The 18,565-nt window shown below is 40.4% G+C and overlaps 1 protein-coding gene across 2 annotated transcripts in view; it reads right to left on the bottom strand.

The window, feature by feature from the left end:
• The window catches only part of Tox3 (TOX high mobility group box family member 3), a 108,820-nt gene that overhangs the window by 10,707 nt on the left and 79,548 nt on the right, over positions 1–18,565 (bottom strand). Inside the window, exons 3-4 of one of the 2 annotated variants that reach the window (XM_006255189.4) lie at positions 15,044–15,295; positions 782–1,051 (exon numbers count right to left, since the gene is read on the bottom strand). In XM_006255189.4, coding sequence (XP_006255251.1) covers positions 782–1,051; positions 15,044–15,295 — 522 coding nt within the window. Of the gene's footprint in view, positions 1–781; positions 1,052–15,043; positions 15,299–18,565 lie in introns of both variants that reach the window. The other variant, NM_001399200.1, reaches the window with a different exon arrangement.

The following is an 18,565-nucleotide window of genomic DNA, read 5'->3' as shown; positions in this document are numbered from 1 at the left end:
TCTCTCTCTCTCTCTCTCTCTGTTCCCTTCCAGTGGTGCTGGGGATTGAATTAAAGCCATTGCACATGAAGAAATGCTCCCTACCACTTAGCAACATGCCAGCTTCTTAGAAGCCTTTACACCAAGAAAACTGACAAGCACAGAACAGGTCCAAACCGCACCATCAGTAGAAACAAAATGAGTAATTGTGCACCGCCATAATGTTCATTTTCATCAAAGCTATTCACTTTGCCATTTAGGAAGGTCACATCTGCCATCTATGTACATTCCAAAGTATATTCTGCATGAGAAAAGCAAAGCGCAGAATAATTCAAATCTACCGAGTGGCCATCATTGAGATACAGCCCTACTGAAGGGTGGTCACCCAACAAGACGGGTGAAACTTGCTCATATCAAGAACAGAATGAGAGCCTTTAGAATTTCTCAAGAGTCTAGAATATTTAGAAACAGAGTATAGGCCCTTCCATTGGCAGAGTGGGATGGTTAAGTCAAAACAGACTTAATGGGTGTGCCTAAGGTCTTCCAGCTCATAGAGACCTGGTTTCTGACCCTAGTCTTCTGTTTCTTTACCCTTTCACCAAAAACTGTGAAGAAAAGTAATAAAAATTTAAAATCACCATCAACTGAAAGGTGTGTCCAAACCCATGAAGAAAAGAAGCTGATTCCTGCCAGTGCAAACTCTAGCATGAACGGGACAGGCCCAGCCATCATCTCGGCTCCATACCGAACCATCAATAACTTACAGTCAGCTCGGCTCCACACTAAACCGTCAATAACTTACTCTGTTTGTTTCATCAGCATCCTCTTCGTTGATAGAGCTGGAAGGGGAGGGAGTGGCTGATTTGCTTGCTGGAGGTGAAGGAGACGTGTGGGGCACACTGGCTCCTCCCAGATTCAAGCCCAACTGTGCACTGAGCTGAGACTGGTTGATGGTGGTCAGTTGGGCAGGAGGCATGATCCCAGAGCGAGCAGCATCTGTCATGTGGACAATTGACCTCATGACCAAAGAAGGATCCTGGCGGTACTGCGACACTTGTGTGTGGCTCTGATCCTACAAAAATAAGAATAAGGGAGAAAGGAATTGAGTTTTCCGAATACCGACAAACTTGCGAGGTCAGCAACCCTGTAGATGGGTCAGACCCATCTGCAGCTTTGCCAAGACATTTAGATGCAAGCCACCAAGATGGGAGGCCAGAGCACAAAATGAAAAGGTGCCACCCTGCCCAAAGGCAATTGTCCAGAACCCTTTGGGGGTTCAGCAATGAGGCTGTGTCCTTCTCACACTCGCTCCATGACCCACTGTGTGAGGGAGGGCCAACCTCTGCTGAACCCTTATGGAAAGGCGCATTTTCATCAGAGAGTGGTCAGAGAGACACGGGCCTGTGGTTCCACAGAGGAGAATCTGTTTGCATTAGAGAATCTTCTCCAGGTAGTCCAGTGTTAGGCAGGGTCATCATAATTCTGAACTACATTCCCAAGGGTATCTAGAAGTCACTCAATGTCTTGGCTCCCACACCAGGGCTTTCAATTAAACCCACTTTGTTTTTGTTTTCTTTGGCTGAGCCCACCATGATTTAATGTTATCATACTTCTACAAATATTCCAGAATAGCAGGTGGGGATTTCCCCATCAGCATTATTTTTCTGTGAAAATTATTTCCCTGACTTGAGAAGTAGCCTTGCCTGTTGGGGGAAGTCACATGAAGCCACCGGAAGCCATTGCTGCTTCTTTCTCTTTGCTTCCCTTTTAAATACCAAAGAGGGCAAGATAAAGGCATGCCTTTCCCGCCACTTCTTGCAGACTTGTCTTTTGGAGTGTGATTTTTACTAAAAATCTAATTCTTTTGACCCCCCAGTGACCTAGAATCTCATTTTATATACAAAGTTAAGGATTTTTTACTGTTGCTCTCTGGAGTCTTTCTGGTAAGGTTCCCCTCCCCCCCTTTAAAAACAAGTAGAAGTTTGTCAATAACGACATTGAACATTTGGTTTCTCGATTAAATATTCTCCCTATTATTCAACAAAATAAGAAGCTACATGTCAAAGAACAGTAGCTGCGTAAATGGTGACCCCAGCAGACTACAAAGTGTTAGCAAGCTTTTAAGAGCATCGAGGTAGATTGGTGTGTACTGATCTATGGCTGGGTTTCTCAATCTTAGCTCAACAAACAGCTAGACCAGGTAAGTGGAGGTGTGGACTGGGTCCTCTGGGTTCTGTGGTATTTTCGCAGCATTCTCGGCTGCTACCCGCTATCTTCTCTCCCTTCTAGAAATGGTTTCAGGGGACAAAATCACTTCCACATGGTGACTGCTAAGTTGGATGGGAAAAGGTAGACTGGACTGTAACTGCAGAACAAAGTCTGTTTTTATCTTTTAAAAAGTGACTCCACTGTTAGTAATGGTCACATTATCAGAAATGGGATTAGAACAATGAGAAGGTTCCAACCTTCTTCAAAGAAATAGAAAATAAATATATAGCTATAAGACGTAACAGACAAACAGAACAATTGAGAACTAAAACAGGACCCAGGAATAAAACAGAACAGAAGATAATACAAAATGGTTAAATTAAAGTAACCACTGAATTTAATTTGTTTGTTTTGTTTTGTTTGAAACTAGGCCTCCTGTAGCCCAGGCTGGCCTTACATTCACGACATAGTCAAGACTGACCCTGAACTCTTGATTTTGTTTGAGTCTCATTTAGTCAAGGCTCCCCTCAAAAATCACTATGTCACCAAGGCTAGTCTTGAACTCCTAATCTTTTTTAACTCAGTCTTCAAAGTGTTGGGGTGACAGGACATCTCTCCCCTTTATAAGGCCTGAGGTACTGTCCAGTCTTTCATGTTCTCCTGAGGTGCCGGCATTATTCACTTACTTGCATTTCCAAGGGTAAATGCCCTGCACATACATCTTTCTGGGATGTTTTCCAAATCTTTTCCAACTTGCCTCTGGAAGTTTTAAAGTTGTTCTCAAGCAACTTTGGGAGTACAGTTCAATACCATGAATTCCAATTGAGGACTAATGTCTTAGTTAACTGGTATAGCCATGTGAGCTAACATTAACTAAGTCTAGCTTTATCCTCCACTGAGGAGATACTTGATTCTCATTGTTCCAATGCCTGTGAAAATCAGCCCAGATATATTTTCAATAGCTTCTCATCAGCAAAGTGATGGCTAAGAACCAAGCCCTCCTGGCAGAGGTCACCCACCACTCACAGCTTTATCATGGAGCTGGCTGCTGGGGGGCTGAAAAGGAATCTTCCCTGGGTGTTTTCTGGGTACCAGGATCTGAGCTAAACTCAGCATGTGTTTCCTAACTTAACCCTTAGGACTACTGGTTATTGGTACTGTTGTATTATTGGTACGATTACTGTATCAACCCTTAGAACAGACATGAGTAAGTCCCTGACTCTTGCTTAATAGCAAAATGGTGCCCAAGGGATATATGGTACCAGCAGAAAGAGAAAAGAATGGGCCCTGGGCTCTTCACCCCCTCCATTCATTTTAACAAGATCATCTTCATGCCCATTTGTTTTCTAAACTGAGTTCTCTTATTATATTTCATTTAAAAAGACAGTGTTCTTTTGCAATTGTGGAATTATGTGAAGAATATTGGTGGAAAGGCCAAGTTTTTGCCAAAATGTTAATAACCCAAGAGGTTATTGGCCCATTTTTTAATTTCACATAGGACAAGATACCACGAACTCCCTAGGAATATATTCAAAGACATTCCAAATCACATTACCTACTCATTAGGATGTGTCAACATTCTTCATGGCCTAGAGTCATATACCACAGCTTCCTACATTGGAGAACTATTATATAAAAAGATTAATGGTCAGAGTAACTATAAATTCTATATTATACAGTCTAGAGTACATACTGCACATACTATACAGTCTAGAGTATATACTGCAATACTATATGATCTAGAGTACATACTGCACGTACTATACAGGCTAGAATATAAAGTGCACATACTATACAGTTGACAGTATATACTGCAATACTATACAGGCTAGAGTATATAGTGCACATACTATACAGTCTAGAGTATATACTGCACATACTATACAGTCTAGAGTACATATTGCACATACTATACAGTCTAGAGTATACTATACAGTCTAGAGTATATACTGCAATACTATATGGTCTAGAATATATACTGCACATACTATACAGTCTAGAGTATATACTGCACATACTATACAGTCGACAGTATATACTGCACATACTATACCGTCTAGAGTATACTACACAGTCTAGAGTATATACTGCAATATTATACAGTCTAGAGTATTACTGTACATACTATACAGTCTAGAGTATATACTGCATGTACTATACAGTCTAGAGTATATACTGCAATACTATACAGGCTAGAGTATATAGTGCACATACTATACAGTTGACAGTATATACTGCACATACTATACAGTCTAGAGTATATACTGCACATACTATACAGTTGACAGTATATACTGCAATACTATACAGGCTAGAGTATATAGTGCACATACTATACAGTCTAGAGTATATACTGCACATACTATACAGTCTAGAGTACATATTGCACATACTATACAGTCTAGAGTATACTACACAGTCAAGAGTATATACTGCAATACTATACAGTCTAGAGTATACTGTACATACTATACAGTCTAGAGTATATACTGCACATACTATACAGTCTAGAGTATATACTGCAATACTATACAGGCTAGAGTATATAGTGCACACACTATACAGTTGACAGTATATACTGCACATACTATACAGTCTAGAGTATATACTGCACATACTATACAGTCGACAGTATATACTGCACATACTATACAGTCTAGAGTATACTACACAGTCTAGAGTATATACTGCAATACTACACAGTCTAGAGTATATAGTGCACATACTATACAGTCTAGAGTATATACTGCACTTACTATACAGTCTAGAGTATACTATACATTCTAGAGTTTATACTGCAATACTACATGGTCTAGAGTTTATACTGCAATTCTATACAGGCTAGATTATATACTGCAATACTATACAGGCTAGATTATATACTGCACATACTATACAGTCTAGAGTATATACTGCACATACTATACAGTCTAGAGTATATACTGCACATACTATACAGTCTAGAGTATACTATACAGTCTAGAGTATATACTACAATACTATACAGTCTAGAGTATATACTGCACTTACTATACAGTCTAGAGTATATACTGCACATACTATACAGTCTAGAGTATACTATACAGTCTAGAGTATATACTACAATACTATACAGTCTAGAGTATATACTGCACTTACTATACAGTCTAGAGTATACTATACATTCTAGAGATTATACTGCAATACTACATGGTCTAGAGTTTATACTGCAATTCTATACAGGCTAGATTATATACTGCAATACTACACAGGCTAGATTATATACTGCAGATACTATACAGTCTAGAGTATATACTGCATGTACTATACAGTCTAGAGTATATACTGCACATACTGTACAGTCTAGAGTATACTATACAGGCTAGAGTATATACTGCAATACTATACAGGCTAGAGTATATAGTGCACATACTATACAGTTGACAGTATATACTGCATGTACTATACAGTCTAGATTATATACTGCAATACTATACAGTCTAGAGTATAGAGGTTTACGTTTCAATAGGGACACCAATTATTAACAGCTCCTCAGCAATACCTGAGCCCCAATACGTCCAGTCATTCTCTATTTAAAAAGTAATCTTTAAAAGATGTCCAAGCTGGGATGTAGCTCAGTACTAGAGTGCTTGTCTACCACAGGATGGGTACTGTTTCCAATCCCTGGTACCACAAAACAAATTGATCTTAGGACTTCCTTTTTTAATGTTAATTCTTGAGCATTTAATTCTCAATATTTTAAGATGTAGTCTTTGGAAACGAGAAAATCTTTCAGATATTTAACAGAAATAAGGTTGGTTCTTCACATCTACCGCAACAGAGCACAGGTCAGAAGAATTTCTATGTTCTTCTTCAAAACAGCTCATAGTTCTTCCCACTAGGAATGAGATAACTCCAAACAAAGCCCAAGGAAATCTAACATGTTTTTATAAACCAATTCTCTCCTATAAAATTAGGTCTTAAAAGACTTGTCAGTGATCAACTTATACAGACAAAATTAGTACTGCTTTCTAAGAGACTGCTATAAGCAATGCGATTTGAATGCCAGTAACCTTTGCAACATTATTTGTTTATATATTTGTCTGCTTAATTTTATCTTGTGGTTCTGACTTCCAACCTAGGAGCTCACTCACACTAGATAAAAGTCCCACCAGCAAACCACAGGTAATATTCATTTATCACCAGAGGAAAAAGTCATGCTTCAGGACAAGAGACCTGCATGCACAAGCTGAGGGAGACAGCACAGAGTATGCTCGCAGGTAGTCAGGGCAGGGTTAGGAGACATAGACGGGAGTGGACAGATGGCAATGGGTCAGAGTGGACAAGGTCGGGAGATGGCAAGACACTTCCCTGACAAAGCGCCCCCCAGAGCTAAGGTACAAAAGGAGGCAGAAATCAATAGCCAGGGAAAGGAGCAGCACACACCGAAAAGAGGTGACCTCTTTTGGAGGTACAAGGAACAGAGCAGGACATAGCACTACACGGCAGACTGGATGTTGCCAACACAGGGCAGAGCACCAGGATCCCTGGGCTGCAAGACAGATAATGGCTAGAAAATGATGGATCTGACGGACTTGTCTGGGACATCTGGATGACAGCATACAAGGATGCTTCTGATTGTTCAATGGATGTCCCATAGTGTGTCTTCTGCCTCCTGGATCATTCATTCTAACTAAATAGAACTGACCATTCCTCCTAGGCAGTCAATTCAAGCGATTCCGTATACATGTCTAGGTGACTACCTCGATCTGTGGTTGGAGACAACTCAAGGACTAATACTCAACTGTAGAAAGTCTTCAGGGATGGACAGACTGCTCTTAGAGGGAAGTATGGTTGGCTACCTGCTGGCCTGGACGTACCACGATATCTGCATGCCTCCCAACAAAAGGGTCACTGCTCTGAGGATTGCTTCTCCCCGTACCTGGTCAAGGGGCCTCTTCACTTTTCCAACTGGAGTCTAGGCAATGACTATTCCTGGCAGTAGTTCTGTGCTTTCTTAAATCATCTGAAACCCTGCCTATTGTTAAATATTAATCATGTAAGTGAACAGTATTTAAGACTTATTTTTATTATTTAAATCGTGGTGTGTGTGTGTGTGTGTGTGTGTGTGTGTGTGTGTGTGTGTGTGTGTATGTGTTTAAATATGCACACATGAGTGCAGGTACCTGGGAGAAGCCAGAAGAGGGAACTGGGTCCCAGGGAGCTGGAATTACAGGCTTCTGTGAGTCATCCAGTATGGGTATGGAGATCCAAACTCTAGTCCTCTATAAGAGTAGTAGACTGAGCTGTCTCTCCTGACTCTAAATCAAACTGGTAAAATGTGGATAATTTATATTAGTAGGAAGAAGAATTATTATGAGAAGTAATTAATAGAAGAAATGACTCTTTACTAAAATAAGGAAGGACTAAGCCCACTGTTTGGTGCTGACCCAAACACCGGATAACTACCAAAAGGAAGAAGTTGCAATGTGGTTCTATGAACCCTGGAACCTTCCTAAATTAATAGCACAATGTCTGCTTTCCCTTGTTACAGGCAAAAGAAAGGTATAATAGAAACATTATCCCCCAACAAAAGGTTCTCCTTGACTTACCAACTCCAAAAGACAACTGAGCAAACCTTCCTGGCTATGTAAGTCCCCATTACAGAACCATGACTGCAAATCTCACATAGAACTAAGGTGGGCTTGTGTGTGGGGAGGGGTAGGGTGGGGTGGGGATGCGGGTGGATTGATACAGTGAGCTTTCATTTCCCAAGCAAGGAAAACTGAACTCACATTCATATTTAAATCTTTTCCACACATTCATTAAAGCATTGAGCAGCAACTTACCTTGGTATAAAAAAGAAATATCTCCCCTAATGTTTTCCCCAAATGTTAGCTATATGCTTTTGAATTTTTTAACCTGAAATATTACATATTATTTTTCCATTTTAAATGCATACATTCATTAAATGGTTCTTCCTTCCATCTCCGTTGATCTCATTGTAAAAGGCGTTTTAAATTTCATATGCAAATGCATTTCTGTGCCTTCTATCTGCACTGTCGGGTCAATATTCTCTCAACAACCCAGCATCAGGTTTTCACACTGGAGGACAGCATCCAATTAAGAAGCAAATAACCCAGATATGAGACAGTGTAACTAAATAGATTTCCACTGAGCCAGTGTTTAATCAATATTTCCCGAGAAACTGGAATAATTAAACAATTGCTTGTAATAAATATTATGTTGTATTAAAAAAAATACCAGAGTAACTACAAATACAAAATTTAGGCCAGCAATTTTATGCTCAATTACTTAGTCCTATAGCAATGCTAAAATTTTATTTATAAATTAACAACAATCGAGCGAACTGTAATGCTTAGCCAGTAATGTCTCTAACTCCGTAGTCTGTGAAGCAACTGCCTTAAATAAGCAAACCAATGAGAACCACACTCCTGTCCTACGAATTTGTTTTTAAAATTTTCCCTATGTTCAATTGCAAGTCTGTGTGTGGTACAGGGTACAGGCACCTGAGTGTAGGTGTCTTATGGAGACCAGAGGCAGCCAATTCCCTGAAGTTGGCAAACTTGGAGCTTCTGCAAGAGAAGGCTAAGCTCCTGTCAGGTGCAGCATCTTTCAAGCCGCCATTCCAACTCACCATTCATCATAATGTCTACACTGTTCAGTTTTACTCGATCACCACGCTCAGCCTCATGATCACACAAGACTCAGGTTTATGACTTGCCCACACTTGAGTTTTATGCACAACAATCTAATTTTAATGGCTTCTTAGCAAAATAAAATAAAACAATGTCAACAGTTTCTTATCCAACACTGCAGGGTAGACCACTCACTCTCCTAATGGTGAAGCTACGCTGTCTTCGAAGAGTCAGGGCCATTCTTTTATTTTCCTCCATCTTTATTAAATTGGGTATTTCTTATTTACATTTCAATTGTTATTACCCTTCCCGGTTTCCAGGCAAACATCTCCCTAACCCTTCCCCCTCCCCTTCTCTATGGGTGTTCCCTTCCCCATCCTCCCCCTATTACCGCCCTCCCCCCGTTCACTGGGGGTTCAGTCTTGGCAGGACCAAGGGCTTCCCCTTCCACTGGTGTTTTTACTAGACTATTCATTGCTACCTATGAGGTTGGAGCCCAGGGTAGCCCTAGGTCAGTCCATGTATAGTCTTTGGATAGTGGTTTAGTCCCTGGAAGCTCTGGTTGGTTGGCATTGTTGTTTATATGGGGTCTCAAGCCAGTCAGGGCCATTCTTATTCCCTTCAATCCTATATTAAGTTTTTCAAGAGGAATTCCAGCTTCCCGCCTGTTTATAGGTAAATTTCCTTCCCTTTCATTCAGTGTTGCGGTCAAGAACGCCTTGTAATGAATGAGCGCTCTTCCACTGTCCTTCCGTTCACTCACGTATTGGAGAGATGAAATCGCTCTAGCCCCAAGGTCTGTCCACAGAGGCCAACAAGCAGCAGCAGTGAGGTTGCTGCCCTCCTAGAGATTCTACTCTGGAGGGTGTCAGGTAGGGCGGTACTAATACACAAAGGGCACCCCCACCAAGATGGCGGCAGGTAACAGTAAGGATCTAGGATAACCGCACAGAGTGGCTTTTGCCTCTAACACATACTATGCCATCCTGTCAAGTTGTATTCAGAAATCTGAGCATGGTAAAATGGTGCCCCCATAGTCCCCCATCGCTGCTGAGGTCTGGCAACATTCAACCACAGATGATAGATACCAGCTACCAAGAAGAGACGTGAAAAATAAACTGGCCATGTTGAAGAGTAGTGACCCTTGCAATCTGACAAACCAAGCGAGCTACCATGGACAGCACCGCCCAACAGCTAACTGTGTTTATTGGTTCCTAGCGTACGCCTGCTTCTATAGACCACACTGCCTCTGACCTTAAAGATGGTGCCTCGCCCATGGCATGAGGGCCAGTGGTATTTACAGGCCAAGCAGAGAGAATATTTTAAGCACTGGATGGTTCGAGGCTCTCTGGACCTGGCATATTTGGCAGCCGGTCCAGCACAGAGCAAGAGCTTTTATGAAAGGTGTCTTCTGTAACGGACAGCTTTAAGCCCTCAGACTGTGAGAGTTGAGATTCCATGGAGGAGTCACTTGGTTATCAAAAACAAAAAAACAAAACAGCAATAACAAAACACCACATTATAAGCAGTATGATTCAGGTAATTAATAGTCTTGAAGCGCTTAGTAGGTGCTCTGGGAGATTTTGCAAGCGGTTAGTGGGCTTCAGCGTCATAATTTGGATTTTGTACTGTTGAGGCCTTGTCTACTAAAAGTGAGGCGTTTGCTCCTTTCTCATTGTTAACTAACAATGAAAATGGATTTTGACAGCAACTCAACTTAAAATACACAGGCACGGCCATCATTCAATCTGTATGAGGACTCGCCAGTCCCCAATGGCTCAGTGGTAACCATCCTACGAACTTCAGCTGTACAGCCTCTGTTGACAAGGGGAATGAACATGTTTATAATAATAATAAGGGCTTGTTTTAATAGAACGTTCCACACATTAAACACATTAATGACCCATGAAATAACTGTTTTATCTGTAAGACATTAAGCGACATTACTAAAAACAATGTATTAATTGGTAGTGGGCTATTTCTTTGAAAGTAAGGTTTTTGGTTGGCTGTTTTTTTTTTAAGATAGTGAGAAAAATCATTTCATGACTTAGTCAAAATTAGAACCATGCCAATTGTGTGTGGAAAAAAAAGGACCTTGTAAAATATGCTTGGTAATTTTAGACATGTCATTCTGATAAACTCCCACTTTTCTGATCACAAGTGATACCTACCAGCACTGCGAGTTAGGCATGTTATTAGCATGTGAAACAAACGCTTCTACTCTGCTGCCTGAGTCCCTTCACAGCCTTGGCTCTCTCACCTGAGCAGATTTAGACACTTCACACTCAAATGCTCTCCCACCACCTCCTCTCTTTTCAATTTTCAACCACTCCCTTTGATGTGCTACGGTATCCACCAGCATTTTCCACACACACAAGTTATCACAATTAAATCCAATGCAACATCAAACAGGACGCGCGGGCCCTCCACACAGGAACATAATGTAGGCAGAAAATGTACGTGAATTATCAGTGTGTTTTATAAATTCTCGATTGGGGGGGGCATACAAAAATATCAAACTAGAGACAATTACTTCACTGTCCGTTTCTTCGATATCAAAGAGAATTTTGAAACTCATCAAAGCTAACCTCCTGTTATGTACAACAGGCTGAGCTGAAAAGAACGTTAACAAGTTCAATTTTCATTCAATCAGCAGCCCTGCTCTCTGAAATGTTTCATTGCGGCAAAGAAATAAAAATAATCTATATGGTAATTATGAGAATGAATCCCCCAGTAACTTTCAGCTACATGAAAGGTCAGTTCTATTCAAGATATTTTATCAGTCCCCTGCACATACTCCTGTCCTGTCATTTTAAATCTGAACAGCATTTTATTTTCCCATTTGCAGCTACCTGCAGAATTAAGTACTTAAGCCAAATAAGAAAAAAAAAAGAAAGAAAAAAAAAAGAAAGAAATGTTGAATGCTGGCAAAGGCTATAATAGCATGGAGATAAATCGTTCATCTGCTCTCGCTCAAGCCTCTGGGGCTGCAGATTTTTCTTCTCCTGGTGCACTGTGGGTATTCAAAACTTGTTCAACATGATTTCATTTCATTTCAGGCACTGCCTGAGAAAACTAAATTACAGAATCAATCATACAGAAGGTCAGAGTGAGACTTCATTACAAGTATTGCATGCTTGCATGAATATCTTTCATTTATGACTGACCCAATATGTCACAATAGCTGTCTAGTAAAAATAATCCACTTTCTGAAATTGATGTACTACTGATGTCGGTGCTACTCAGCAGGCTGGGCAGATTATAGAGAGGTGTTAAAAAAAAAAGAAAGAAAAGAAACCTTTGGAGCTCACATCATCGGTTCTCAGAATCGCAATCTCCTGTAGATTAAAATAATTTCTAGATGATCGGCTAACTGACAATAATGCTTAGAGGTAACAAATTTTTAAGTAAAAATCTCCTGTTGATTTCGACCTGACAACCACATCTTGTTTTAAAACCTCTGTGCCCACCCCCAGCAAATCGAGGTTGCTCTTTGAAGATGCAAACGCACAGAACCTTGGATTTTTTCGGCAGTTCCCTGGAACACCAGAGGGGTATTTGCATTTTCTGAAATGTGAATGCTAATCACTGGGCTCTTTTTAACCTCTCCCCTTTTGCTTCTGCATTCTGGTTTTTTAAAAATATAACAGCATAAATTTAAGAAAGATAAACACACTGTGCTCGTTGCCTATCATAAGGCGGCTAATCAGTCCTCTGACGAACTGTCAGTCTTGCTAAAGCAACGCTGACAGAGCTCTGAGGAAAAGCTGGTCCGCTATGACATAAACAAACTGGCTTTTCTTCTTAGATGATAGGCTTAATTCACCACAGCAATCCCTCACAGCCAGCCATGTTCATTTGGATAATAAAACTTGTTACTTGCATTAAGGTATGGACCCATGGGCCCTAGGACGCTGCATGCATGACGTACACAGTATTATTTATTTTTCTGTGTCGACCTTCCTATAGGAAATCTCAGAGGAGGCTTCTGCTGAGTATTATGATGTAGCCGCCACCTTGGTACCCACAGGGAGATAGAGAGGAGCCTTGACATAACCCATTTTTAACCATGCCTCTGGCAATTCTGAATTCAAGTTTACAGGTGAGCATGTCAGGAGTCCTCAGAACAAAGCCAACGACACACTGTATTCATCATAATTCTGCCCTGGTCCATTTTATTTTTCTCAACATTTGTGATTTAAAACCCCATGACATTTTTCAAGGTGAAATTCGACTAGAATTTCCAACAAGATTAGTTTGCTTCAAGCGCAAATAAATAGCTTTCGGGTGGAGCAGAACTTCAAACCAGGAGCCATAAACCAGGATGCGGCCCACGTAAACACAAGAGCCGGCACTTAAAGTACTTATACTTTAAAAAAAAATCAATGGAATAATTGAACTGCTTTACTGATTAGCCATACATTACAAAAGAAGCATTAAAAATTGAGTCCTTGCTTCCAACGGCAGCCCGGGAAAGCATCGTCTTTAAGTGTATGTGAATATCATAATTATTTTATGATTCCATCTTTAGCTCTTTCCAATATAGTAAATTCAATTGACCATGAAATGAAATTTCATAGTCAAAATGCCTCCTTTACACTTTTTTATAGCAGCAATAACAGTTTTATAGCTTTGAGGCAAGGTAATTCATCAGATGTTTAATTTAAAGGCAGATTCTTATATTACTAATAAATATTTACCAATTTAATAAAGTACACATTTTAGCATATATTATATGGTCTTTTAAGTATTTCTGCAACTTGAATGAGCCTTGCTGAGCATCCATAAATATGGCCGGCCCTAGTAAACTCCCTTGGTGACTAAACACCCTTTTTATCTTTATTATTTTCCAAGTATATTACAAGCTAGACTGCAGAGGAAGATGGAACTCCCCTTTCCAGTGTCAAAGGAAGAAAACTGTAAGAAAGTCCACAGGAAACAATTATTTGTGATGTCAGGGAACATTTATGAATACTTAATGACTACTTCCTGCTTGCTCACTGCATTTGCCTCTGACCAAAAAAAAAAAAAAAAAAAAAAAAAAAAAGGAAAAATGAAAACCCTTATGTTCAGCTCAAACACAAAAGATCACAGGCGGAGAAAATTATGTTGCTGCAATCCTATTTGGGAAAGTAATCTTACATTTCAGAAAGCACACTGAATCTTTGCACTGTTAATCCACTACATATTTTGCAACTGTGCGTTGTTATCTGGGGAATTAAAAATAAAACCAACAAACACCACTGGCAGGGTCCTCATGCACAGGGAAATATGTAAACAAGCAATAGGATTTGTTTTCGTTCTACCCACACATCTGTCTCGCTTTATCAGGGTTTAAAGAAGAGAGAGCCCTATAAATGATTAATCTCATTTTAAGATGCCTGGTTAGTGCTTCACCTCCGCAGACACAAGTACATTGTATACTGTGCTAGAAGGAAAAGACACAATCCCGGCAGAAGAGTTGAAAATACTTAAAACAGATTTACTCGAGTGATTGCTGACCATAATTGCACACTAAGAAAAATAGAAATAGAAATATCTCATTAGTAATCTTTGCTCTCTAGAGTGCCTTATTCAATGTTTTGACAATAAATAATGCAATTGGGTGTATTTCACACAATAACACAGGCCATGTTTTCCACTGCTGGTTATAAGCGGAGCCCCCACCCCCACCCCATTCTTCTCTATCAGTTTGATATTTGTTCGGAGATAAGAATCAACCATGTACCATACACAATGGTTATAAGAAGAGCTACCCACCCACCCCCATTCTTCTGTATCAGTTTGATTTTTGGTTGGAGATGAGAACCAACCATGTACCATACACATTATGCTCTAATTCAACAAGTTCAAAAGACTTGGACACCTAAGACGGGCTTCCATGTTCAAAGGCTCGCCTGAGTAGGCTCTCACTTCAAGCACAACTCCACACTAAAACAAAGGCCAGGAAGACACGCCTCTTTCAAAGCAGTAAGCAAGCAGCCTTCCTAAAGTTCATTTCATATTTGGAAGACTCTGGTTGGCCATCCTCTGTGACCATCAATCACCCAATACCACATATCAGTCTAGTTTGACCTACGGTTAGGGGGCGGCCATCGGAGCATTATCTAAGTGGCCACCAGTCCACGGACACGGTTATCTCTGAACAGAGCTTCGCAGATGCTTCCCCTGAAGACGAATGGCAAAGCGTAGTCCCAGGTAATGAACGGAGTGCTTACCATATGCAGCCCGTTGCTATGAAGCACACCATCTTGTTCCACCAGATTCCTTGAGATTGTGATGGAAGGAAGATCCAGGCTCTGAGGGGGAAACTGGGGTGTGAACTCATTTCCCTGGGAAGGCAACGGATCGCTGAGTGTCTGAAAGGGTAGCAGTACATCGGGCATGCCCAGGGTGGGGTCTGACTCTGGAGGAGGCGTGATCGGCGGAATTTCAAACTCTTCATCCCCAAGGCTTGGCGTGTGGAATGTCTGCTGAAAGGGAACAGAATACAGATACCCTTCCAGTCAGTTCCTGTCTTTTATCCCTCCTTGGAGGAAACAAGAAAGACTATGTATCTAGGCCAAATATTTATTTCTCAACAGGAAAACATCTTAAACACAGATTTCCATATATAAAGTTTTGCTGATCATTCTGATTAAAGATTTAAGTCTCATTATCATATGGTTTTAATGGAGTATCAGTATTAACAGTGTTTTAATGCGTACTTAATTAGCAACATCTGTCTTTGTTGTTAGTTGAGCATCGGCAACATTAAATTTGGCTATATAACAAATTGCCACTTTATTGATATGTTAGTGAAACAGCTCAAATCGCTTACACGAGCCACATGCTTCATAAAACGCTGACATTTTGGGGACACACACACACACACACACACACACAACATTAACCCTGAAGTGAACATTACAGGTGTTTACTTTCTGGCATAACAAGTAATATTAAATTTGGGTTTCGGTTTCTCCTTTATTGGCATATTCCCAAGTATAATAAATGCATCTATGGAAACTCTTACTGTGCCGGGCAACATTTTCTGTAAGACTTACTGTTGCTCCTACTAAAAGATGCCAGTGCTTTTATTGGAACTGTTAAGGAAGATTGTTTTCTTTTACGTGAGCATTTCCATATGCATTTCTCAAAACAACATCTAGCAGGTTTCTAAAGACTACCCAGAGAGCTCAAAGTCATGTTGACATAGCTTCCCTAAGCACAGGGACATCACCTAATCACCTTATTAGACAAATGTCCTGTCTTAAAACCTAAGCAAATCTTAGTGCATTGTTATCTGTGTTATCTGTGAATGCTTCTGATGCTCTTCAGGCTGGGTTTTAAAGTAGGGTCTTTGAAGAATATCAAGGCTGCCTTCTATTTTACCATGCGAGCTATGTGGGGAGAGAGAAGACACCAAGATCCAAGGTGACGAAGAAGATGATGATTATTCTATATACACATGTGCACCTACATTTTGGTGAGGCACGGGATCTGGGGGCCACCCATATTTATCTTTTATTCTTAGCTAAGAGGGTCACAGATGTAGTTCATTTATTATTAATAGTATCTGAAAGAGGGAACTGGCATGGGGTAATCGGAGCCTGTTATTATTGATAGAGAGACCTAATTAAGAATTGAAAATCATCATCTCTCAATTTTGAGGCTATATAATAACCACCTGAAAGGAAAGAGAAACAAACTCTATGGAAGCTGGGGAGGGGGCGTTCAACACAAAAACAGTTCTTGCACAGAGAACCTGACAACTGTTACTTGCAGCTCACCAGAAAGAACGAACTCGAGAACTCTGGGAATCTGTGGCAGGGTGAGTGGTGCCACCTTGAGCACCTTGGTAGACTCAATAAAAAAAACTTTTAAACCTAATAAAGCTTTTTGAGAGCCAGAGTGAAGCATCTGATACTCTGACGTGGGCGGACCTGCAAGGGTGCCCTCCTTCCGTGCCAGGTTCTTTCTGTGGTACCCTGAGTTCCTAGCAACAAAGGGATAAATTGGCCACAAACACGGGTTGGCTAATGAACATAACCCTATGGCTGCGTTCGCTGTTATCTTGGCACTAATGTGGTCCTAGTAACAGATGTAACTGTAATTTGTGAGTCATTTGCTACCCCATTACTGCTTAATGAAATCTAACATATCACATTAACAATACGGATAAACACTCATTCTTGATATGTGGCATTTGGCTGTTTTCATTACCACTGTAATTAACACTTGAAATATTATTTCAATAAATATTTAAAGGGCTTTAAAAACGGTCAGGGTAATCATGACACAGAGAGAAAACATGAAGACGACGTGTGAATTCCAAACTTAGGAGTACCCCGGTCCCTAGTGTTGTCTGCAGGACATTGTCCATTGGAAAGGAAACTGATCTCAGGCAAGATGCGGGCTTTGCCGCATGCCAACCTAAAGTCTTCCTGAATTAGTTTGCACTCATTAAGATGTTAAAGAAAAAAAGATAAATTTACTTTTAATGCCGTGATTGGGAAATTAGGCGAGAACCATAATGTGGCACGTTTGCATTCACCCTGGCTTTATTTTTGATCTTGGGAAAGACACGCAGTGAAGCTATTATGTAAGATTTTAAACTCCGGTATAAAGCACACCTCAGGCCAGGCAGTCAAAATTAAAGACGTTTTCAATTTTTATTTTTGTTAAGGAATATAGAGAGGGCAATGTTATATATAATCTGTCCCTGCGGCATAATTTTTTTAAAGACACATTAATTTTAACTTAGAAGCAATATCTGTCTGCACTGGCCTAATAAAACAGCACAATGAACTAACATTGGAATATGTAACCAAGGAGATGCTAAAACCTTAACTACCTTTAAGGAGAGGTAAAATATCACATGCGAGGCCTTCCAGGGAGGAAAGAGGTAAAATATCAAATATAATATTAAGCACCTCTGATCCAAAACATCGTTTTCTGAGAGGATAAAAAACGCCACAAATCCCATCGGCCATGAATTGGGGGGGTGCAGGCTTTGGGTCAGATTAACCATTTGGGGTTGATGTGATCAATTCTTACAGATACTGACTCCTCAGTGTTTACCTTGAACATGCTACAGTAGTGTGTACACGGCTAAATACCATCTGTGCAGAAATGTTCGAAACATTTGTTCCTTTTGATAAGAATGCAAATCTGGAGAGTTCTGTTGTACCAACACAGAGCAGCCGACGTCTGACACGGTGAATTATCACAGCTGGAATTAAATTGTTTCTGAGCAGCTGCTGGCAGTACCAGCTTTCATCAACGTTTGATTCAAATGTAGAGGAGAAAAAAAACCCCACAGAATGAAACATCATGTTGTCCTTACAGATGGGGTTTGCACTCATTATCCCAAACGGCCCAGCAGCCAGTGCCAAAGCAGTATTCCTACGTCTACCCTGTCTTCCGGTTGGAGGCATGATGCTCGCTGGAAAATGATTAATCTACAAAGACCCTCACTTCCAGTCTGAGCTTACGCTAATAATTTTTAGACATTAATTTCTTTCGTATCACTTGCTCGCCCGGACCGAGATCATTTGCAAAGCCATTATTATTTTCAATCTCTGGGGTCAAGTTAGTTCACTCTCCTATAGCTGAATGTATTTGGAAAATGAAAGAGACTTTTTTTTTTATTGCTCGAGACACAGAGGAACTGCTCCATTTGGACTGATTTCATTCTTCTGTTTGTTCTTGTTTGAAAATGTTAAATCTCGCACGATCTGTCCTTTTAGGAAAACGTT

This window comes from Rattus norvegicus, chromosome 19, assembly GCF_036323735.1.
Source record: "Rattus norvegicus strain BN/NHsdMcwi chromosome 19, GRCr8, whole genome shotgun sequence".
In the NCBI taxonomy this organism is placed as follows: domain Eukaryota; kingdom Metazoa; phylum Chordata; class Mammalia; order Rodentia; family Muridae; genus Rattus; species Rattus norvegicus.
Note: the sequence above shows the minus strand (reverse complement) of the source record. Positions and strands in the feature narration are given on the sequence as shown.